The sequence below is a fragment of the Bos mutus genome, chromosome 4 (assembly GCF_027580195.1).
Source record: "Bos mutus isolate GX-2022 chromosome 4, NWIPB_WYAK_1.1, whole genome shotgun sequence".
NCBI lineage: Eukaryota > Metazoa > Chordata > Mammalia > Artiodactyla > Bovidae > Bos > Bos mutus.
Window position 1 is genome coordinate 70,671,549 of NC_091620.1, and position 25,693 is coordinate 70,697,241.

The 25,693-nt window shown below is 37.0% G+C and overlaps 1 protein-coding gene across 3 annotated transcripts in view; it reads left to right on the plus strand.

Annotated features, from left to right (window-relative positions):
* COG5 (component of oligomeric golgi complex 5) overlaps positions 1-25,693 on the plus strand; it is a 277,335-nt gene that overhangs the window by 147,296 nt on the left and 104,346 nt on the right. For all 3 annotated transcript variants that reach the window (XM_070369612.1, XM_070369611.1, XM_005901432.3), the window contains exons 9-10: positions 7,749-7,861; positions 8,332-8,409. In XM_070369612.1, coding sequence (XP_070225713.1) covers positions 7,749-7,861; positions 8,332-8,409 — 191 coding nt within the window. The remainder of the gene's footprint in view (positions 1-7,748; positions 7,862-8,331; positions 8,410-25,693) is intronic.

Below are 25,693 nucleotides of genomic sequence, written 5' to 3' on the forward strand. Positions count from 1 at the left end.
AGTTTGTTGATAGAAGAAAAATTTTTTTCTAAAATTCAGATTTTGACTGCATTAAATCTATAGATCCAACTGGAAAGGACTGACATCTTCACAATATTGTTTCTTCTGTCTATGAATATGGAATATCTCTGTATATATTTATTTCCTCTTTGGTTTTTATCGTCAGAGTTCTCTAGTTTTCCTCATATAGTTTTTGTCCATATTTTGTTCGGTTTATTTATACCTGAGTGAAGTCGCTCAGTCGTGTCCAACTCTGTGACCCCATGGACTGTAGCCTACCAGGCTCCTCAGTCCATGGAATTCTCCAGGCAAGAATACTGAAGTGGGTTGCCATTTCCTTCTCCAGGGGATCTTCCCGACCCAGGGATCCAACCCAGGTCTCCTGCATTGTAGGCAGACGCTTTACCATCTGAGCTATCAGGGAAGCCCTATTTATACCTAGGTATTTCATTTGGAACGGGGAGTAATGTAAATGGTATTTTGTTATCAAATTCAAATTCCCCTTGTTCATTGTTGGTATATATGAAAACAGTTGACTTACATTTATGAACCTTGTCTCTTACAACCTTGGTATCAGTTCAGTTCAGTTGCTCAGTCGTGTCCAACTCTTTGCGACCCCATGAATCGCAGCACGCCAGGCCTCCCTGTCCATCACCAACTCCCGGAGTTCACTCAAACTCATGTCCATCGAGTTGGTGATGCCATCCAGCCATCTCATCCTCCATCGTCCCCTTCTCCTCCTGCCCCCAATCCCTCCCAGCATCAGAGTCTTTTCCAATGAGTCAACTCTTCACATGAGGTGGCCAAAGTATTGGAGTTTCAGCTTTAGCATCCATCCTTCCAGAGAACACCCAGGACTGATCTCCTTTAGGATGGACTGGTTAGATTGGATACGACTGAATGACTAACACTTATTGACTTACTGATGGGACTGGATGCCATGATCTTAGTTTTTTAATTTTTAATTTTAAGCCAGCTTTTTCACTCTTCTCTGTCACCCTTATCAAGAGGCTCTTTAGTTCCTCCTCACTTTCTGCCATTATAGTGATATCATCTGCATATATGAGGTTGTTGATGTTTTTCCTGACAGTCTTGATTCCAGCTTGTGATTTGTCCAGCTTGGCACTTTGCATAATGTACTCTGCATGTTAGTTAAATTAGCAGAGTGACAGTATACAGCCTTGTGTTACTCCTTCCCCAATTTTGAACTAATGCATTGTTCCATGTCTATTTCTAACTGTTGCTTCTTCACCCAGATACAGATTTCTCAGGAGATAGGTAAACTGTCTGGTACTCCCATCTCTTTAAGAATTTTCTGCAGTTTGTTGTGATCCACACAGTCAACATTTCATGAAGTCAGTGAAGCAGAAGTAGATGTTTTTCTGGAATTCCCTTGCTTTCTCCATGATCCAGCAAATGTTGTCAATTTGATCTCTGGTTCCTCTGCCTCTTCAAAACCCAGCTTGTACATCTGGAAGATTTCGGTTAACGTACTGCTGAAGCCTAGCTTGGAGGATTTTGAGCATAAAGTTGCTAGCATGTGAAAGGAGGGCAATTGTATGGTAGTTTGAACATTCTTTGGCATTGCTCTTGTTTGGGGTTGGAATGAAAACTGACCTTTTCCAGTCCTGTGGCCACTGCTAAATTTTCCAAATTTGCTGACATATAGAGTACAGTACTTTAACAGTATCATGTTTTAGAATTTTAAATAGCTCAGTTTCTTTATGCTAGAGGGCTACTTCTTTTTTTTTAATTAATTTATATTAATTGGAGGATAATTGCTACATTGTGATGGTTTTTGCCATGTATCAACATGAATTAGCCACAGGTATACATCTGTCCCCCCTATCTGAACTGCTCTCCCATGTCCCACCCAACCCTATCCCTCTAGGTTGTTCCAGAGCACTGGCTTTGGGTGCCCTGCTTCATGCATAATTCTCATACACTGTACATGTCATTTTATAATGGTTTCTCCTTCTGCTTTTCTCTCTTCCCTATTCTGCAATGTTGAACATTTTTCTGGCTTCTCTCCTGGCCCATCTATGCCTGTCCCTTTTCGCTCTTAAGCAAAGAATCAGTGGATAGCTTATCTAAATTCTTACAGTTGATTTTAGGAGCAGATTGTTCCTTGCTAATGATCTAGGATGTCAGCTATCTGCTTCCTTGTTCATTTTGATTTATCTATAGCATTTGGCATATATACTTCATAAAGTTTGAAGTTTTTAATTGATTTCTTTGTTTCTTTGAAATTGATATTTTTTTTCTACTTTTTTTTTCTTTTTTCCATTGCCCTTTAAGGGACAAAGGCAAGAAAATGATTTTATTCCATTAATTAGAAGTTACTCAAGTATTGTTTCTTTGAGTACTTCTTAGTTTCTTCTTTCGCATGAATAAAACTTAGTTTAAAACACTTAATTTTGTTTTTTGAGGTTCATAAAACTAGTGGATAATGGCATCAGTTTTTTGTTTTAGTTATTATTGCTCCCTTTACAGGTGTTCTATGTTGATTATTTTTTATTACGTTTATTTCTTCAGCAAGATGTATTTAGTGTATGAGGATAAAAGTCCTTAAGTATTCAAGTATAAATGAGAAAAATGAAGCCACTGGAACTAATAGAACCAATGACTGTGATCTTAGTCTTTTTTGGTGCCTCAGTTCTTCCAAATAATTGCTAGCAGAAAACAATACCTTTTTGTATTTCTGCTCTTACCTATTGTAAGAGTAGTGGGTTGATGGATTCCATAATTCTTTATAATAAAACAAAGCTATACATATTCTAGTAATTTGATATTTTCTACTTTTTACAAATTCACTGCATGCCTTTTCCTCACTGTTACAAGTTCATTCTTTATGTAGCATCTAAGATAATTGCATATTGTTTCAGTATTACCTCTCCAGTTCATGTACGCTTTTACTTAATATTCTTTGTACAACATTGCAAATAATTTGAAAAATTAATTAGACCTAGATTTTGAACAGGAGTATTCATATTTTAAACTCCTAAATGTTTCTCTTTGTTACTGCTTTCCATTATTATCAGAGTAAAAAAATAATAAACATCTCTTTACAAAAAGAGCATGTAGGTAATTTCCTGGTGGTCTAGTCATTAGGACTTAGAAGTTCCATTGCTGGGGCCCGGGTTCAATCCCTGTTCAGGGAACTAAGATCTCACAAGTCACAGGGCAAGGCAAAGAAGACAAAAAAAGGAGCATGTAGTTCTTTCCTAAACTTGGAATTGTTGAGAAACTAGAGTGAAAAGCTTACTAACATAGCCTCTGGTTTTCTTGATTCTTGCCCTCTGTAAAAGTAGGACAGACTCTAACCATTGATGGGCTCTTAATGGCACCCCACTCCAGTACACCTGCCTGGAAAATCCCATGGACTGAGGAGCCTGGTAGGCTGCAGTCCATGGGGTCGCTGAGGGTCAGACACGACTGAGCAACTTCACTTTCACTTTTCACTTTCATGCATTGGAGAAGGAAATGGCAACCCACTCCAGTGTTCTTGCCTGGAGAATCCTAGGGACGGGGGAGCCTGGTGGGCTGCTGTCTATGGGGTCACACAGAGTCGGACACGACTGAAGTGACTTAGCTTAGCTTAGCTTGTACTACCTAGTCTTTAAGTTTAACTTAAATTGAAATGTGTACTTTTCACTTTGAGGTTAAAAATCCTCATTTTATGTTGAAACATTCTAACATGTGCAAAGAGCTGTGCATGTATACCATATCCAGTAACATTCTTAGGCATTAGCTTCAAGAAATGTCACACTGATACATTAATATTATTTTGCATGTAATCCACATTCAGTATTTTTAAGTTATTTCCATAAAATATTCTTAATGGCTGTTTCCCCTCCCAACTGGAACCAATTAGCCATTATGCTATTCCATTGGTTGTCTTGTTTCTACTCTGCTTTAATAATAATAATAATCATAAAACAGCAGTATCTTTTTTATCTTTTATGGCATTAACATGTTCAGCAAACCCCACACTCAGAATTTGTCTGATTGTTTCTTCATTATTACATTCAAGGTAAAAAACCCGTAAGATGATGTGTATTTCCCGTTACATGATATAAGAAGCACCAAAATTATGTCAGTCTGTGTCATTGTTGCTTGTTTGTTCTTATAGTGTATGACAGCTTGCTGCTTGTAAAAGTACTCTTTTCTTAGTAATTAGTAAGTAACTTTGGGTGCATACTTTGCACCATGTGAAACATCCTGTTCCCCGTAACATTTTACCCACTGATAATCATTCCTTCATTTCATTATTTTACTAGTTGGTAGTTGCAAAATAGTGATTTTTTCCTAGCATTATCATTTCTTTTGCACTTATTAACTGACAGTTTACTGTAAACAGCAGTTCCCACCCTTTTTAAACATTTGAGTTTTAAACTCTGAGCTCAGGGAATATTTTTTTAATCAATATTTTAGAAACTATTATCATTGGTATTATTTTGACCTACCAGATACTCTCACATTTGTTTTGTGGAAGCTTCCTAATCTCCATTGGTCTTTAAACACTTTTTTACTCTCTGGCCCGTCGTGCTCCAGGTTGACCTTCTATTTTCACTGATCTGAGTACAGAATCACTTTTTTATTCAATAAGCCTTGTATTCTTTCATTGAGGATTGTTGCATAGAGATCAGAATTTGACTCTCAGACATGTTCATTTCTAGTGAGGGGTTGTCTTATCTCTCTCCTTTACGGAGCAGCAGTAGGAAAGACCTCTAATCCCGATTACACACCTGTCTTTGTTCTGTTTGTGAAGAGAACCTTCATTTGCACCATCCTAAAATACATCTAGTTTCATTATTGCTAAGAAGCAACACAGTTCAGTTCAGTCGCTCAGTCATGTCCAACTCTTTGAGACTCCATGAACCGCAGCACTCCAGGCCTCCCTGTCCATCACCAACTCCCAGAGTTTACCCAAACCCATGTCCATTGAGTTGGTGATGCCATCCAACCATCTCATCCTCTGTCGTCCCCTTCTCCTCCTGCCCTCAATTTTTCCCAGTATCAGGGTCCTTTCAAATGAATCAGCTCTTCGCATGAGGTGCCCAAAGTATTGGAGTTTCAGCTTCAACATCAGTCCTTTCAATGAACACACAGGACTGATCTCCTTTAGGATCAACTGGTTGGATCTCCTTGCAGTCCAAAGGACTCTTAAGAGTTTTCTCCAACACCACAGTTCAAAAGCATTAATTCTTTGGCTCTCAGCTTTCTTTATAGTCCAGCTCTCACATCCACACATGAAAACCATAGCCTTGACTAGACAGACCTTTATTGACAAACTAATGTCTCTGCTTTTTAATATGCTGTCTATGTTGGTCATGACTTTCCTACCAAGAAGTAAGTGTCTTTTAATTTCATGGCTGCAGTCACCATCTGCAGTGATTTTGGAGCCCCAAAAATAAAGGCCCTCACTGTTTCCGTTGTTTCCGCATCTATTTGCCATGAAGTGATGGGACCAGTTGCCATGATCTTAAGTTTTTTTAATGTTGAGTTTTAAGCCAACTTTTTCACTCTCTTCTTTCACTTTCATCAAGACGCTCTTTAGTTCTTCTTTGCTTTCTGCCCTAAGGGTGGTGTCATCTGCATATCTGAGGTTATTGATATTTCTCCTGGCAATCTTGATTCCAGCTTGTGCTTCCTCTAGCCCAGCATTTCTCATGATGTACTCTGCATAGAAGTTAAATAAGCAGGGTGACAATGTACAGCCTAGACATACTCCTTTTCCTATTTGGAACTACAGAGACTCACTGCTTCTATCTCTATTCTTCTCACCTGGTCCCGCTTCCTACCACTGCAGCTGCCCCCTCTAGGAAACCATTTTTATTAATTCCTTTTTTTTGAAGAGGGGGAAGAAATATTTTCTGCATTTGTTAGGCACATAGTATATCAATTTATATGATTTAGTAAGTTATTTCCTTATTATGAAGACAAGATACAAAGAAAAATCTGCATTTTTGAAACTATAAGTGTTAGTTGTACATAGAACATAACTGAAGTCTGAACAAATACGGGAACATTCCTACTAAGAACATAATGGCAAGGGCATCTTTCATTCCTACATGACTTCATTAAGGGACTTCTTCCTCATACCAGCAACATACTGAATAATAAAATTAACCACATACATATTCAGCAGGTAATAACCTGAAACCAAACTCACTTGATTAATGTGCCATACTTACTGTCCCTATACTTTGCACTTTTAGGTCAAGCACAAATAAAGAACATAGCTACAGTAAGATAGCTTCTGAGAAGGCTAGAACTATACTTGGTGATTTGAATCTGTCTGAGTCCAAGATCCTTTCTTTTTATACATGTGTATATTTTATTGACGTGTAGTTGACTTACAGTATTTCAGATGCACAACAAGTTGACTCAGTTATACATATACACCCATATTAATTTTTGTGTATGTGTATATATGTATAAAACAAGCTTAATTCTAAATAACCAGGAACATCAGAACCTGGTATGATGAGGAACTAAACACGAGAGGTGGTTTCCCAAATTTTTGAATGATAGAAATTCATGGCTCCTGTAGAATATCATGGAATGGGGAATGTTCTCTTTCAGTGTTACTGAGTTTTTTTTCTTTGACAGAATGGTGAGCTGGGGCATATTCAAATGGATTCAAAAATACATGATAAGTTTTCACTCACATGTGTTAGAGGCTGATACCAATGCTAGTATCCTTGGTCACATTTTCATGAAGTTATATATCTATGGCTTTGGGGGCACAAACTTATATTTAAAACTCTTTCACCTGTGATAGCGATCTTCTTGCTTGTTTTACTAAAAAATTTTCTATTCCTCTACACTTTTAAGATTCTGGTTTATTCACTGTTTATGTTAAAGGCCTGAAGATCCCCAAAAAGAAAAAAACAGCTATCCAAAATTCTTATTTATTTTCTAGCTTTTGTGGCTTTTAAGACTTTATTTTGAGTAAGTACCAATATGTTTCTACTGATTCTATTTCAGATCCGCAAGGCCTCAACCCATTTGTGAGTGGAAAACAGTGAAATGACATTATCTGAAATTAAGCAGAAAATCAGATATGTCATATCCCTTCATGGGATGTCAGGTTAAGAGGAAACAGGAGAAGTTACAGAAGATGGGAGCATAGTCTTAATTTGCAGGGGTTTTAAGGTTCCCATTAAGGGTATTTTATAATGGAGATCTATTCTGATTGGAGGTAAAAACTGTTATAAAGAATTATAGAATAAATCAACTATATTTAAATTAAAAATATTTATAGAATGTTACATTTATCAATTTATAGAGTCAAGATTAATACTTTCATTTAACAAACGAGATATCTAAACTGCAGTATCTTGTTCTTTTTGTGGAGAGTGTTAGTGAATGCGTACTCAGTCGTGTCTGACTCTTTGTGACCCCTTGGACTGTAACCTGCCAGGCTCCTCTGTCCATGCGGTTTCCCAAGCAAGAATACTGGAATGGGTGCCATTTCCTTCTCCAGGGAATTCCTGTTTTCTGTATTATCCTTGTTGGGTGTGTGTGGTGGGGGGTGTGTGTGTGTGTGTGTGTGTGTGGTTTTATTTTCTTTCTTAAAAACAAAAGGTTAAGATTCTTTTTTATATCACTCATGATAAATTATTACTTCTTCATAAAGAAACTTCTCATTTGTTAGCCTGTATGTGCTTTTCATAATAACATACATTTTGTTAAATTTAAAACATTTTATTTTGTTTGTTTTTTTTGTTTCTCATAAACAGGGGGACCTGGACGATCTACCATGCCAACTCCAGGGAACACTGCAGCTTTTCGTGCTTCCCTCTGGACCAACATGGAGAAACTTGTGGATCATATTTTTACTGTTTGTGGTCAGGTAAATATTTGAGAGAGTAAAAAATAGTATTAATTATGGGTTAGCATGCTGTGTGCTTAGTTGTATCCAACTGTTTGCAACCCTTTGGATTACAGTGCAGTAGGCTCCTCTGTCCATGGGAGTTTTCGTTTCAGTCAAGAATACTGGATTGAGTTGCCATTTCCTCCTCCAGGAATCTTCCTGACCCAGGAGTTGAACCTGTGTCTCCTGTGTCTCCTGCATTGCAGGCAGAATCTACCTGCTGAGCTGTGGTTTAATTCTTAGTTATTCAAAGTTGTGTGATCTTGGGCAGCTTTCTTAAAAATCTCTGAAAGTTCAAAATACCTCCGTAACTAATTATAATGTATGTAAGGGCTCTAGCAAAATGCTTTTTCCCTTCCCTTAGTGTTTCTAGTACCTGTACTCTATGCTTGTAATTACATTTGAAAATACTCAATTATATATGTTTTCCCTCTTTTCCTTCCTTTTAGGTGCAACATCTACAAAAAATATTAACCAAGAAGAGGGATCCTGTCTCTCACATTTGTTTCATTGAAGAAATAGTTAAGGTATGTCTAAATGAAAGTATTTTTGTCTCTTTATTAAGGAATACTGGAAGATAATGAGCCATTATTATTTGTGTTCCTGTCTTACAGAGAGACTACACGTCAAATAGCTAAAAGAAAATGTATTTCTTGATAGCCACAGATTTTCTTTGCTTGTTTGTTTATTGAGTAGATGCTAAATGATACTATTTATAGACTAATTTCTGAACTGCATATAGTAATTTCCCATTTTCTGTTATACACATGATGTGAACTAGATTACCAGTGCATGTTCGATGCATGAAACAGGGCACTCAAAGCTGGTGCACTGGGACAACCCAGAGAGATGGGATGGGAAGGGAGGTGGGAAGGGGTTTCTGGATAGGGGACACGTGTACACGCATGGCTGATTTCATGTCAATGTATGGCAAAATCCACCACAATATTGTAAAGTAATTAGCCTCCAATTAAAATTAATTAATTAAAAAGTTTTCAATGTCCTGATAGAGACTAAGATGAAAATTTTTGATGTATGAGAGATTTAATTAATGGTTATTAAACTGTCATATAATGTCTTCTCTGAAAATGGTATGATCCATTCAGTTGTTAGTTTTTCCTATAAAGCACATTAATGTATTATTTTTTTATATTGTAAAGTTTCCCTTCTGTCAGTTATCAATCTCCTGGCCTCATAGTCATCATTTGTAACAAATGTACCACACCAATGCAGGATGCATAAGGCATTATGCAAATATGTAATTTCCTGTCTTCATTATTGTTCATTGTTCAGTTGCTAAGTCATGTCTGACTCTTTGCAACCCCATGAGCTGTAGCATGCCAGACTTCCCTGTTCTTCACTATCTCCCTGCGTCTGCTCAAACTCATGTCCATTGATTGAGTGATGCCATCCAACCATCTCATTCTCTGTTGCCCTCTTTTCCTCTTACCTTCAGTCTTTCCCAGCACTGGGGTCTTTTCCAGTGAGTTAGCTCTTCGTATCAGGTGGCCAAATTATTGGAGCTTCAGCTTTAGCATCAATCTTTCCAGTGAATATTCAGGATTGATTTCCTTTAGGATTGACTTGTTTGATTTCTTTGCTGTCCAAGGGACTCTTAAGAGTCTTCTCCAGCACAGCAGTTGAAAGCATCAATTCTTTAGTGCTCAGCCTTCTTTATGGTTCAACTCTCACATCTCTACATGACTACTGGCAAACCATAGCTTTGACTATAGACCTTTGTTGGATAAGTGATACCTCTGCTTCTGAATATGCTGTCTAGATTTGTCACAGCTTTTCTTTCAAGGAGCAAACATAATTTTTTTTTTTAATAATTTTTTTTATTTTGAGCTGTGCTAGGTCTTTATTGCCGCACAGGCTTTCCTCTAGTTGTGGCGAGCGGGGGCTACTCTCTTGTGGTGCGTGAGCTTCTCATTGCCGTGGCTCCTCTTGTGGAGCACGGGTTCTAGGGCACATGGGCTTCAGTTGTTGAAGCTCCCGGACTCTAGAGCACAAGCTTAGTAGTTGTGGCACAAGTCCCACTGCATGTGAGATCTTCCCAGATCATGGATCAAACCTGTGTCTTCTGCTTTGGCAGGCAAATTCTTTACCACTGAGCTACCAGGGAAGCCCAGCTAGCATCCTTTAATTTCATGTCTGCCATCACCATCCACAGTGATTTTGGAGCCCAAGAAAAGAAAATCTGTCAGTGTTTCCATTTTTTCCCCATCTATTTTGCCATGAAGTGATGGGACCAGATGACGTGATCTTTGTTTTTTTAATATTGTTTTAAGCCACCTTTTTCACTCTTCTCTTTCACCTTCATCAAGAGGCTCTTTAGTTCCTCTTTGCTTTCTGCCATTAAAGTGGTATCATCTGCATATATGAGGTTGTTGATATTTCTTCCTGCAGTCTTGATTCTAGCTTGTGAGTTATCCAGCCTGGCATTTCACATGATGTGCTCTGCATGTACATTAAATAAGCAGGGTGACAGTATACAGCCTTGATATATACCTTCCCCAATTTTGAACCAATCCATTGTTCTATGTCCAGTTCTAACTGGTGCTTCCTGTCCTGCATATATGTTTCTCAAGAGACAGATAAGGTGGTCTGGTATTCCCATTTCTTTACGAATTTCCCACAGCTTGTTGTGATCCACATAGTCAAAGGCTTTAGTGTGGTCAGTGAAGCAGAAGTAGATGTTTTTTGCTTTTTCTATGATCTAGCGGGTGTGTAGTATCATACAAAAAAGGTACATTTAAAAATACTCAGTCGTGTCAGTCGTGTCCGACTTTTTCTATGATCTAGCGGGTGTATAGTATCATACGAAAAAGGTACACTTAAAAATACTAAGTCGCTTCAGTCGTGTCTGACTCTGTGTGACCCCATAGACAGCAGCCCACTAGGCTCCTCTGTCCCTGGGATTCTCCAGGCAAGAACACTGGAGTGGGTTGCCATTTCCTTCTCCATCATATAAAAAAGGTACACTTAAAAATACTCAGTGCTGCACCTTTACATCCTTTCCACACTTCTCTCTTAACCCCTGGAAACCACTGATCTTTTTTCTGTCTTTAGAGTTTTATCTTTTATAGAATATCATATAATTGGAATCATACAGTAGGTTGCCTTTCATACTGGTTTCTCTTAGTAATATGCATTTAAGGTTTCTTCATGTCTTTGTTGCTTGATCCCTCATTTCTTTTAGTCACTGAATAATATTTTACTTTGTACATAAACCTAGTTTATTTACTCATTCACCTATTGAAGGCCGTGTTGTCGCTTCCATTTTTTTGACAATTATGATTTAAATTTATAAATGTTCGTGTGCAGATTTTTGTGTGCATATAAACTTTTAGCTGATTTGAGTAAACACCAAAGCACATGATTGCTGTATATTATAGAGAATTTTTAGCTTTGTAAGAAACTGCCAAACTATCTGTCATGGTGACTGTATTATTGTACATACCTATTAGCAAAGAAACAAAGTTCCTATTGCTCCACATCTTCGTCAGCATTTGATATAGTCAGTGTTTTGGATTTTAGCTATTTTAGTAGGTGTGTAGTGGTGTGTCCGGAGAAGGCAATGGCACCCCACTCCAGTACTCTTGCCTGGAAAATCCCATGGGTGGAGGAGCCTGGTAGGCTGCAGTCCATGGGGTTGCTAAGAGTCAGACATGACTAAACGACTTCATTTTCACTTTTTACTTTCATGCATTGGAGAAGGCAATGGCAACCCACTCCAGTGTTCTTGCCTGGAGAATCCCAGGGACGGGGGATCCTGGTGGGCTGCTGTCTATGGGGTCGCAGAGTCGGACACGACTGAAGTGACTTAGCAGCAGCAGCAGTGGTATGTCATTGATTTATTTTGTATTTCCTATGAATTTTAAAAAGATTATATTTATAGGAAAAACTTGATTAGTTAAGTTTCTAAGACTTTATATGAAGAAAAATGGACTGCCTTGCCATGTTCATTATTTAAAATTTATCTCTTACAGTCAATACAAGTGGTTAAAAAAATCTTAAAATATTCTAAAATAATTTTTATTGGATTAAGGATAATTTTTTTTAAATCATTTGGATAGCCAGATATTTAATTTAAAGGTTACCTTTCTGAACATCTAGTCAAGTAATGTTAAAGGAAGTATAATACAGTTATTAAGAACTGGGTCCTTGGACTTTAGTATCAAACAGAACTGAGATTTCCTTTGTTGATTATGCAACCTTGGGTAGGTCTTATAATGTTTCAGAATGTCAGATATCAAATGAGGGTGATAATATTACCCATTGAGCTGAGGTTTTCTGAGGGAAAATTAGATAATGTAGACTTAATTCAGAGATTGTCTCAATAATTTGATATCCTACTTTTTATTTCAGTCTTTTTTAAACTTTAAAAGTTAAATTATTTAGGGGTTAGAAATTTCCCATGTGCATGGTAACAAAGAACTCTAGTGTGCAAAGAAGGTCAGTTTTGTTTTTTTTTTAACAGTTCTGATAACATGATATACAAGTATATTAATTTATGCTGAGTGTCAGAAATTTAAGAAATGTTGCTTCCTTAAATAAGACAATACCAAGGATTCACTATAAATGTGTCATGATTACATGTCTCATTTCACTACAGAATCACGAGTTTATGATCTAACATTTGGTAATTCTGTAGTTGTAGAAAAAGTAATGATGATTTTCCTTCATTCAGTTCTGTGAGATTTTGTGAGAATTGTTAAATCGTTTATATTTTATTAGTCAAAAAAAAAATGTCTTTACTTTTAAAACTTTTAGTTTTGAAGTTAATGTTGCCAAATGTGAATGCTTTATTAGTTCAGAACATTTTGCAGTAAATGTTTATCATGCTATAAATAATACATCATAGTGTAAAAAGGGCATAAATATGTTGAGTATAAAGTAAAATTGGGCCAATTATATCAGGCATAACAAATCTTAAGATATATAGTTAATGTAGAGCCTTATGAAAACTTTTCCTTAATTAAGACAACTAATTCTGCTTCTGCTTAATTTAATGAATCTTCTGGTTAACTTGTAAAATTAGCCTGTTAATTTCAGTTCATTCTATAAATTTGAAAAGACATTTATGCTTACACTTATATTAATTATTTATGTGATTTAACTGTGGAAAATACTTCTTTTCTCTTATTATTTTTATTTACAAAAGTTAGTTGATTGGATATATCTTCTTAGTTTAAATAAGATTTCTAGACTGTTGACTAGACATCAAAAATTCAATTTTGGCAACTTTTTAAAAACTTTTAAAACTTTTGAAGTTAAAAAGTTCTAGTATCACTATATACTCGTCAATATTATATGTAGCACTTTGTTTGAAAGTGAGTGTACCAAGGTATTGACAAATTATTCAGGATCCAAACAGTAGCAAACAGGTTGCAGATTCTTATCTGCAGAATTAAGCCAGTTTAGCTGTATGTGGCAGTATAGATATGATACCTTCATTTTCTAAGCCAGCATTTTTTTTTTATCATTGAACAGAATCTTGTAATCATGTGTGTAGGATGCATTAGGCTATATTTGGAATGTATTCAGCATTTTGAGCAGCTGTAGTACTAACAAGGATTTTAACTATGAAAAAGAATGTGTTTTGTTTTGCCCTTTTTAATGTATTAAATGATTTGATAATAGCATTTAAGACTCAAAAAAATTTTAGGACACCCAAATATGAAATATTTATAGAAAAATGAGCAAAATGTTTAACTCATTTATCAATGGCATCCTAATTTGATTAAAAAAAAAAAAAGTGGCAGTAAGCCAATTTACATGTCTTAAGTCATTTGTTATCAATAAATACTCTTATCTGTAAAGGTTTAGAAGATTTTTGCTTTACTAGCTTGAAGAGTTATTTTGTATTTATTTTTTCATAATATAAATACATTTTATTTTATTTTTTTGACTTTTAAAAAAATTATTTTCATTGGAGGCTAATTACTTTACAATGTTTTGCTGGTTTTAGCCATACATTCACATGAATCAGCCATGGGTGTACATGTGTTCCCCATCTTGACTTTCCCTCCCACCTCCCTCCCCACCCCATCCCTTAGGGTCATCCCAGTGCACCAGCCCTGAGCACCCTGTCTCATGCCTCAAACCTGGACTGGCGATCTGTTTCACATATGATAATATACATGTTTCAATGCTATTCACTCAAATCATTCCACCATTGCCTTCTCCCACGGAGTCCACAAGTCTGTTCTTTACATCTGCATCTCTTTTGCTCTCTTGCATATAGGGTCATCGTTACCGTCTTTCTAAATTCCATATATATGTGTTAATATACTGTATTGGTGTTTTTCTTTCTGACTTACTTAGTTCTGTATAATAGGCTCCAGTTTCATCCACCTCATTAGAACTGATTCAAATGCATTCTTTTTAATAGCTGAGTAATATTCCATTGTGTATATGTACCACAGCTTTCTTATCCATTTGTCTGCTGATGGAAATCTAGGTTGCTTCCATGGAGGATGAGTTATTTTTAAGAGCCCTCTCCCTGCTAAAACAAATTTTAGATGTTAGAAAAGCTTAATTTTTAATAAGAGAATCTCTGAGGGACATATGCATATACAGATATGCATAAGCAGATAAAATAGTTGAAACTGTAGTGGAGATGTGTGAGCTGTAAGTCATTGCAAATGCTGAAGTTGCTCTGAAGTCAAATGTTCATGTCAATGATGGGGTCAGTCTACTAAGCTCTGGGTCTCTAGCATGGTGGGAGAATGAACCTTGCATTAAAGCTCCTGAGATCTTGAGACCTGTGACTGTGGCTAACATGTTCCTGGGTTGGTAACAGTACCTACTCTCACAAAAAGCAAGTACAGATCCTCTGTAGAGGAAAGCATTTCTAGTTTTAGCTGTCAGAATTCTCCACATGTTAAGGTCATCCAACTATGAGCTCATAGTTGAAAATCACCAGTCATATAAATAGACTAGAATCTGTGATTGAGAGTCAGCAGGAAAAATAAACACAATGCAAAACAGGTTTTAGACTCCTAAAGAACTTCTGAAGGACGCTATGGACTTCAGATATTAGAATTAATTGATAAAGAATCCAGAATACCTGCATAGGTTTTAGAAGTAAAGATGGAATAAAAAAATGACAAGTGACCGTTAAGAAATGATCAGGTAGGAGGACAAGTATTCTTTGTGCTCTCACTACTTCTGCCTAACATTTTCTTAACTAGTGCAATGAGAAAGAAAAAGAGATAAAAACTTCTAGTTTGGAAGTGAAAAGTTAAAATGGTCTTTGTTATTTAAGTACATATCTAAAAGTTGAAAGACCTGAGCATACCATGTGTTGGTGAGGATATGGAGCAACTGTAACTCTCATATACTGCTAAAGGGAAATGTAAAATGGTACAACCACTTTAGGAAACAATTTGGCTTTTCCTTAAAAAGTTAAACATACATGTATTATATGACTTAGCAATATGCCCCTAGTTATTAATCCAAGAGGAATGAAAGAATATATCCAAAGACTTGTAAACAAATGTCCATAGAGCTGTCTTCTCCCCGTGTCTTTACATCATTTCCTTCTGTATGTGTCTGTGTTTCAGATTTCCTCTTCTTATAAGGACACCCTAATGACTCTGTTTTAACTTAATTACTTCTTTAAAGACCCAATCTCCAAATATGATTATGTTTTCATGTATGGTTGGTTTCGGTTAGAACTTCATCATATGAATTTTGTCAAGACAAAACAGCCTATAGCAGTAATTTACATTGATGCCAGTAAAAATGGAGACAGTTGCATTGATTTGAGAATTATTCAGGAGATAACACCAACACATCTTAATGACAGATTAGAAGTGGTGAGATAGAGAAGGAGGTGTCAAGGCTGATATTGTATATTCAGTTTTGACAAGAGTTCTGGTGGATAGTAGTAAATTTCACTTGAGACCATAAACTGAGAAGCACATTAAATAAGGAAGATATGTTCGGTATTCAGGTGCTCATGGCACATTCAAAGGAAGTTTCAGTTAGGCAATTTAATATATGAGTCTGGAGCTCAGAAGAGGCATCCACTGGAAACATAAATTTTGGAGATGTCCCTGCTTATTTAACTTATATGCAGAGTACATCATGAGAAATGGTGGGCTCGATGAAGCACAAGTTGTAATCAAGATTGCCGGGAAAAATATCAATAACCTCAGGTACACAGATGATACCACCCATATGGCACAAAGTGAAGAACTAAAGAGCCTCTTGATGAGAGTGAAAGAGGAGATTGAAATGTGGGCTTAAAACTCAGCATTCAGAAAGCTAAGATCATGGCATCCGGTCCCATCACTTCATGGCAAATAGATGGAGAAACAATGGAAATAGTGGCAGACTTTATTTTTTGGGCTCCAAAATCACTGGAAATGGTGACTGCAGCCATGAAATTAAAAGACGCTTACTCCTTGGAAGAAAACCTAGACCAGCCTAGACCAACCTAGACAGCATATTAAAAAGCAAAGACATTACTTTGCCAACAAAGGTCCATCCAGTCAAAGCTATGGTTTTTTCCAGTAGTCATTCATGTATGGATGTGAGAGTTAGGCTATAAAGAAAGCTGAATGCTGAAGAATTGACGCATTTGAACTGTAGTGTTTAAGAAAACTCTTGAGAGTCCCTTGGACTTCAAGGAGATCCAACCAGTCCATCCTAAAGGAAATCAGTCCTAAATATTCATTGGAAGGACTGATGTTGAAGCTGAAACTCCAATGCTTTGGCCACCTGATGCGAAGAAGTGACTTATTGGGAAAGACCCTGATGCTGGGAAAGATTGAAGGCAGGAGAAGCAGATGACAGAGGATGAGGTGGTTGGATGACATCACATCAGTTTGAGTAAGCTCTGGGAGTTGGTGATGGACAGGGAAGCCTGGTGTGCTGCAGTCCATGAGTTCACGAAGAGTCGGACATGACTGAGTGATTGAAGAACTGAACCTCATAGATGGTGGTCAAAGCCATAGTAATAGGTAGAATTGGCTATGGAGAGAAAAGAAATGTACCTTGAAAATGCAACGTATAAAATTTATATAGAGCTCTGCTTTTTCTAAAGGGTGTATACAGTTTTACATGGAAAAAGACAGTTCTAATTTCTACCCATCCTTTTTTTTAAGTTTCATCCTTTAAACTATATTTTTTGTACATTTTATATTGCACATATTTTATTAATATAGTAGTATTTATTTATAATTTTGTAGAAGGAAATGTCAACCCACTCCAGTATTCTTGGCTGGGAAATCCCATGAACAAAGGAGCCTGGTGGGCTATAGTGCATGGGGTCACAAAGAATTGGACATGATGTGGCGACTAAACAACAGCAACAGATATATAATTTTAAACAAATAAGTAAACATATATTAGAATGTGTATTAAAAAATATTTATGTTCACTAAGTTTAGGAAACATTGTAACAGAGGATGCCACAGGGAGTACCTCAAGAGAATGAAGTCAAATGGAATATGAAAAAGGAAGCCAAGGGAAAAGTTTGAAGGAGAATATGGTTCATACTAAATCTAATTTGACTGACAGTCTATTTAAAACACCGGTCCACCATGCATTCTCAACAAGGGCAATATTGACCCCAAAAGGAAGAAATAGTTCTGTTTTTTGGGAAGAAAGATAAACAGAAACAGTCATATATTACAATGGTTTTGAGTGCCCTCCAGAGTTCAATCCTGCTGCACCAAGTCTTATTCCTTAGTATTTAGTATCTGTCATTAGGGAAAGACTAAGTTAAATTTAAATTAAATTCAGTTACATTGTATAGTTTTTTTTTAGTATAATATATATTCAGTTCACTTCAGTTCAGTTGCTCAGTCGTGTCTGACTCTTTGCGACCCCATGAATTGCAGCACACCAAGCCTCCCTGTCCATCACCAACTCCTGTAGTTTACTCAAACTCACATCCATCGAGTCAGTGATGCCATCCAGCCATCTCATCCTCTGTCGTCCCCTTCTCCTCCTGCCCCCAATCCCTCCCAGCATCAGAGTCTTTTCCAATGAGTCAGCTCTTCACATGAGGTGGCCAAAGTACTGGAGTTTCAGCTTTAGCATCATTCCTACCAATGAACACCCAGGACTGATCTCCTTTAGAATGGACTGGTTGGATCTCCTTGCAGTCCAAGGGACTCTCAAGAGTCTTCTCCAACACCATAGTTCAAAAGCATCAATTCTTTGGCGCTCAGCTTTCTTCACAGTCCAACTCTTACATCCATACATGAACACTGGAAAAACCATAGCCTTGACTAGATTACATAGGTATAGTTAATTAGTTTTCATTTTGGAGGGGAAATAATGAAAAGAAAGGTTGAGAAACACTACAGTGAACTATGTGGAAAGGGTTTTAAAACCCTTCATTTTATTTTTAGCTCCTATAACTTTAAAACCCTTTGACTTGATGATCTCTTGGGGAAAAGTGTGGGATAAGGGATTTGAATTTGAAGAGGAACTTTTAGTTTTTGCCATGTGTAATTCAGTACTGAATTTTTTACATCAAGAATTTATTCTTGCCTTTAGAATTAAGTTAATTATCTTAATTACTCCTCCAAAAAAGAATAAAAGAATAAAGGAAGCATTGTGTTTAAGCCTGTCACCTAGAAATGACTTATGTTAACATTTTGTGTATGTTTTTTCTATTTAGCTCTACAGTTTCATACATTTTAACAAGTCCTATCTGTTCACTCATCAGAAGTTAACTGAAATCTGTCTACTTTTCACTTTTCCCACTGCCACCTTATCTAAGCCCCCATATCTTAAAACAACAAGTAGCTTGTACCATAAATATTCTCTTATTTTAGAACAATATGCATATAAAAGCCAACATTTTGATTTGAAGTAGAATTCTTTTGGTTGCATAGGTGTTCTCATTTTGCTTTTTGGTGTTCATCTTAAAGTCCCTACTGAATTTCTATACCTTCCTTTATTGTAATCAGAGCAAAATGTTGTTCCCTGAAGACTCTTTTCCAGTAAAGATAACTTTTTTCCTTGCTTTATATTTGCTTCCCTAGACTCCCTCTGCTTTCATCCAGAAGATGATTAAGAGCTAATATAAAATTCATATCTGTTTGGTTTTTTTAATTGAGTCTTCAGGCTTTCTTACAATGTGATCTCTCCGCAGAGATCTCTGGCACAGACTTGTTGCCAAACCTTTGACTTCCTCGTGTCCTTTAATTATAACTTAATTACACTTGGTTCCCTCTCACCTTGTCTCATCTAGTTCATCCGTCCGTCTGTCCTAAGTTGCTTCAATCGTGTCTGACTCTTTGTGACCCTAGGACTATAGTTTACTGTCTTAAAAAAATCTCCCTGAATTGTTCCTTGCTTTCCCTTTCTGTATCAAAGATTGTATCATCTTCTTTGAATTATATTAGGTTGTTGGTTGTATCTTCTCTTTTCTCAGACTTGTCCCTCTACTTTTGTTTGCGTTCTACATTTTATCCGTGTCTGGGGCATGCTCTGCTTTCTTCAATATCCACCTTTCCCACTTACTTCCTCCTGAGGACCTACCGTCTAAACCCAAAACCAGAGCAAAATCCTTGGTCCTGTACCTCTCTGTAAGCATTTCTTCCCTTCGTGCCAAGATTTCCATAAACTACTTGGTATCTCTATTTCTTACTTGTTTTGTTCCAAACCACTGAAATCAAGCTTCTGCTCCACTGAAACAGTTCTTACTAAAAGAATTATAATGCCCCAACTATCAAATCCTTGTGCTCACTCTACTTTGTTCCTTTGAGGTAGTAATGACTTCTGCTTTCCCCTTTCACAAATACTGCATCTTTTCAGAATCCTTCATCAGTTCCTCTACCTCTACCTCCCCTTCTTTTAAAAACATTTTATTAGTAACATTTCAAACAAAAGCTAAAATAGAACCAAAATATAGGGCCGTGACTCCCTATGTATCCATCATTCGGTTTCATCAGTCACTAACTTGTGCCCAAGCTCTACCCACTTCTTTTTCTCCACTCTAAATTATTTATTTCCCAACCTTTAGGTAGTGTTGTTCCCCTGGGTCCTATCCTTTTCTTATGCCATATGCAATCTGTAGAAAAGTTCACACATTCTAATAGTTTCTACCACCTCCACATGATGATATCACCTAAATTTCTTTCTCTGGCTTAGATTTTATTCTTAAGCAAGAGAGTTGTATCTTTTCCATGTCCTAGATCATCTTCACTCAGATGCCCCACAGGTTCTATCAGTAGAGGTGGTAGAGTCTGGATTTGAACTTTAATACTCTACTTTCAGGCTCCCTCTTCTTGACCACTGCTCTGTTCCTTTATTTAAATGGGAAAATGTAATTATGTTGGGGAATATGGGGTGCAATAGATGTATTTAATAGAGCACACCAAGCATAGGGGAACCAAGAGAAATGATACCTAAATTGACTGATGAAGGTTCTAGTTTAAAGGCTAATAACTGGGAGAAACTACAAAAGAACCTTTAAGAACCTGAAAGAATTGGAGTGTGGTTGAATCTTTGATCTCAGTGGGGTGTAACAAGAGAAATAGACTGGGACAATTGAAAGGTTGTTGCTGACCCACGAAAAGACGCCCGGATTCTGGGCCTCCGGAATAGAAGAATTCAATCCAGGGCCAGAGACAAGGCTTGATCGCTCAGAGCTTTTGTGCAATAGAGTTTTATTAACGTATAAAAGGGATAGAGAAAGCTTCTGACATAGACATCAGAAGGGGGCAGAAAGAGTACCCCCTTACTAGTGTTAGCAATGGAGTTATACACTCTCCAATTAGTTATTACAGTGAGTCAAAAGAATGTCCGGAGGTTGCAAAGAGACGCACTCCCACAATCCACATTTCAAGATAACAGGATTAGCCAGAAGGCCCTCAGGAAGGAGAAACTGTCCTCAAGCAGGATACACTGCTATATAATCCTTAGTACAGAGTCCAAACCGAGTTGTTAGTTGTGTAATCATCAAATGGCAACCCACTCCAGTGTTCTTGCCTGGAGAATCCCAGGGACGGGGGAGCCATTGGGCTGCCATCTATGGGGTCGCACAGAGTCGGACACTATTGAAGCGACGCAGCAGCAGCAGCAGCAGCAGCAGCAGTTCCAGGCTTAAAGATAAAAACGTTTTATGTGACTAAGGCTAAGGAAAGTAGAGGGAAAAGAAAGTTTGTCCTTTCCTCTTCCTTGAGAATTCCAGACCCCTCTCCCCTTGGGGACCCCTGGATTTCTTATCAACCTACCTAGGAATTGACTCTCACAATCATACCATATAAGGTTTTGTAAGTTAAGTTAAAGGGGACTAATACTTTGATAGGGGCTTCCCAGGTGGCACTAGTGGTAAAGAACCCACCTGCCAATGCAGGAGACATGAGAGATGTGAGTTTGATCCCTGGGTCAGGAAGATTCCCTGGAGGAGGGCATGGCAACCCACTCCAGTGTTCTTGGTTGGAGAATCCCATGGATAGAGGATTCTGGCGGGCTGCAGCCCATGGGGTTGCACAGAATCGGACATGGCTGAACCGACTTAGCACACACAATACTTTCAACCAAACACACTTTAGATCAAATCCCAGCTCTACCACTTTCTGTGTGATTCTAAGCAAGTCACGTTTTCTCTTTGATCTTTGTTTTACTCTGAAAAGGGACATAAAAATGTCATCCACTTATTCTCAAAATAAATATTATGTGCCTTTATGTCTAGGTCACAGTCTCAGTGTTGTAATTAGAGTGGTGAAAAAGACAAAATGAGGCCTCTACTACTGTGGGCCTTATACTCTAGTGGTTGTTGTAAGATTTAAGTGAGATAGCATTCAGCAATGCCTGTTACATAATGGATATTCAGAAAACATTAATTTCTTAGCCAAGGTTCACATATATTCTAGAGCATGGACACTTTGAGTTCTTTGAATAAGTTAAAAGTACATACTTTCTGGCTTTGAAGTTTTAAGTGACTTGTCACTAAAAAGGAAGAAGTAGCCAGATTATCCGGGACCCTATGTTTTCTTTTAAAATGGCATGTCTATGTCTTAGAATTTTCTTGTTTACTTTGGAAATTATAAAAGAGCCTTGAAGATTTCCTGTTATTTCTAGGAATCTATTTCAGTAATTCTGTAGAATTTCAGAGATGATTTGACTGAAAGGAATTTATGGTCAGTTGTAGGAATAAATAATGACACATCCAAAATGAATAAATAAAAAGCCTCTAGAGAAGATAAAAGCAAACAAAAATAATCCACAGACCAAATACAGAAAACAAAGGAAACACAATGAGATGATAAAAGCTAAAACAACCTGTTAGTTAAACATATTTGGTTTGTAGTTTCCTTATTAAAAGACAAAACAATGTTTAAAAATAAAATAGATTTATAAGTCACATCAAAAAACAAACAACTTGAAAGAGTAAAATAAATGGATTGATAAACATTTCTCAAATGAAAGCAATAGTGACAGTATTAATTTCAGATTAAAAAAAGACAAATAGTGGTATGTAGAATAAAGAGGGTCACACAAACTTTGTATTACTAGTCTCTTCTAGAAATGATGCTGGAAAATTGGATGTTCCTGTGCAAAATAAAGAAATTAGACCCTTACCTTAAACTGTATTAAAACATCAATTCAAAATGAGTTAAAACCCTACTGTATTAAAAAATGAATTCAAAATGTGTATACCTGTGGCGGATTCATTTTGATATTTGGCAAAACTAATGCAATTATGTAAAGTTTAAAAATAAAATAAAATTAAAAAAAAAAAAAATAAAACCCTAAATGTAAGAACTAAAATTTTAAAACTCATAGTAGAAAACAGGGGAAATCTTCATAATATTGTACTTGGCAGTGATTTCATGAATATAACACCAAAATCACAGGTGAGAAAAGCAAAAATAGGAGTACATCAAACTTTGAAACTTCTTTGTGACAAAGGAAACAATAGAATGAAAAGGCAACCCACAGAATGAGAGAAAATATTTGCAAGTTATATATTTGATAAGGGGTTTATGTTCATAATATATAAAGAACTCCTACAACTCAACAACAGTAACAAGAAACCAAGTAACTCAACTAAAAAAAAATGTATGATGGACTTGAATAGACATACAAATAGACATTTCTTCAAAGAAGACATGGAAATGACCAACAAGCAAATTAAAAGATCATCAGCACCACTAATCATCAGGAAGTACAAATCAAAATCATAATGAGATATCACATGCACTGATTAGCATGACTTTTCAAAACAGAAAACAAGTGTTGGTGAGGATGTGTAGAAATCAGTACATTGTTATTAGGAGTGTAAAATGGTGCAGCTGCTAAGAAAAACAGTATAGAGTTTTCTCAAAAGAAGTAAAAATAGAATTAATGTATAATCCAGCAATCTCACTTCTGGAGATAGAGATCCAAAAGAACTGTAAACAAGATCTTAAAGAGAGATTTGCCCCGCTGTGTTCATTGCAGCATTATTCATAATAGCCAAGAGATAGAAGCAATTGAACTGTCTGACCTAAAGAGACAAAAGACCTATATATGAAAAACTAAAGAACACTGATGAAAGAAATCAAAGATGACACAAATAGATGGAGAAATATACCATGTTCATGGATCAGAAGAATCAATATAGTGAAAATGAGTATACTACCCAAAGTAATCTATAGATTCAATGCAATCCCTATCAAGCTACCAACGGTATTTTTCACAGAACTAGAACAAATAATTTCACAATTTGTATGGAAATACAAAAAATCTCGAATAACCAGGCAATCCTGAGAAAGAAGAATGGACCTGGAGGAATCAACCTGCCTGACTTCAGGCTATACTACAAAGTTACAGCCATCAAGACAGTATGGTACTGGCACAAAGACAGAAATATAGATCAATGGAACAAAACAGAAAGCCCAGAGATAAATCCATGCACCTATGGACACCTTATCTTTGACAAAGGAGGCAAGAATATACAATGGAGAAAAGACAATCTCTTTAACAAGTTGTGCTGGGAAAACTAGTCAACCACTTGCAAAAGATGAAACCAGAGCACTTTCTAACACCATACACAAAAATAAACTCAAAATGGATTAAAGATCTAAACATAAGACCAGAAACTATAAAACTCCTAGAGGAAAACACAGGAAAAACACTCTCTGACGTAAATCATAGCAGGATCCTCTATGACCTACCTACCAGAGTAGTGGAAATAAAAGCAAAAATAAGCAAATGGGACCTAATTAAACTTAAAACCTTTGCACAACGAAGGAAACTATAAGCAAGGTGAAAAGACAGCCTTCAGAATGGGAGAAAATAGCAAACGAAGCAACTGACAAAGAATTAATCTCCAAAATATACAAGCAGCTCCTGCAGCTCAATTCCAGAAAAATAAACGACCCAATCAAGAAAATGGGCCAAAGAACTAAACAGACATTTCTCCAAAGAAGACATACAGATGGCTAACAAACACATGAAAAGATGCTCAATATCACTCATTATCAGAGAAATGCAAATCAAAACCACAATGAGGTACCATCTCACCCGGTCAGAATGGCTGCTATCCAAAGGTCTACAAACAATAAATGCTGGAGAGGGTGTGGATAAAAGGAACCCTCTTACACTGCTGGTGGGAATGCAAACTAGTACAGCCACTATGGAGAACAGTGTGGAGATTCCTTAAAAAACTGGAAATAGAACTGCCATATGAAATCAAGAAAATTAGAGATACCAGGAGAACATTTCATGCAAAGATGGGCTCAGTAGAGGACATAAATGGTAGGGACCTAACAGAAGCAGAAGATATTAAGAAGAGGTGGCAAGAATACACACAAGAACTGTACAAAAAAGAGCTTCATGACCCAGATAATCACAATGGTGTGGTCGCTCACCTAGAGCCAGACATCCTGGAATGTGAAGTCAAGTGGGCCTTAGGAAGCATCACTATGAACAAAGTTAGTGGAGCTGATGGAATTCCAGTTAAACTATTTCAAATCCTAAAAGATGATGCTGTGAAAGTGCTGTACTCAATATGCCAGCAAATCTGGAAAACTCAGCAGTGGCCACAGGACTGGAAGAGGTCAGTTTTCATTCCAATCCCAAAGAAAGGCAATGCCAAAGAATGCTCAGACTACCACACAATTGCACTCATCTCACACGCTAGTAAAGTAATGCTCAAAATTCTCCAAGCCAGGCTTCAGCAGTACGTGCACTGTGAACTTCCAGATGTTCAAGCTGGATTTAGAAAAAGCAGAGGAACCAGAGATCAAATTGCCAACATCCACTGGATCTTCGAAAAAGGAAGAATTCCAGAAAAACATGCATTTCTACTTTATTGACTATGCCAAAGCCTTTGACTGTATGGATCACAATAAACTGTGGAACATTTTGAAAGAGATGGGAATACGAGACCGCCTGAGCTGCCTCTTGAGAAACCTGTATGGAGGTCAGGAAGCAACAGTTAGAACTGGACATGGAACTACAGACTGGTTCCAAATAGGAAAAGGAGTATGTCAAGGCTGTATATTGTCACCCTGCTTATTTAACTTCTATGCAGAGTACATCATGAGAAATGCTGGGCTGGAGGAAGCACAAGCTGGAATCAAGATTGCCAGGAGAAATATCAATAACCTCAGATATGCAGATGACACCACCCTTATGGCGGAAAGCAAAGAAGAACTAAAGAGCCTCTTGATGAAAGTGAAAGAGGAGAGTGAAAAAGTTGGCTTAAATCTCAGCATTCAGAAAACTAAGATCATGGCATCTGGTCCTATCACTTCGTGGCAAATAGATGGGGAAAAAGTGGCTAACTTTATTTTTCTGAGCTGCAGAATCACTGCAGATGGTGATTGCAGCCATGAAATTAAAAGA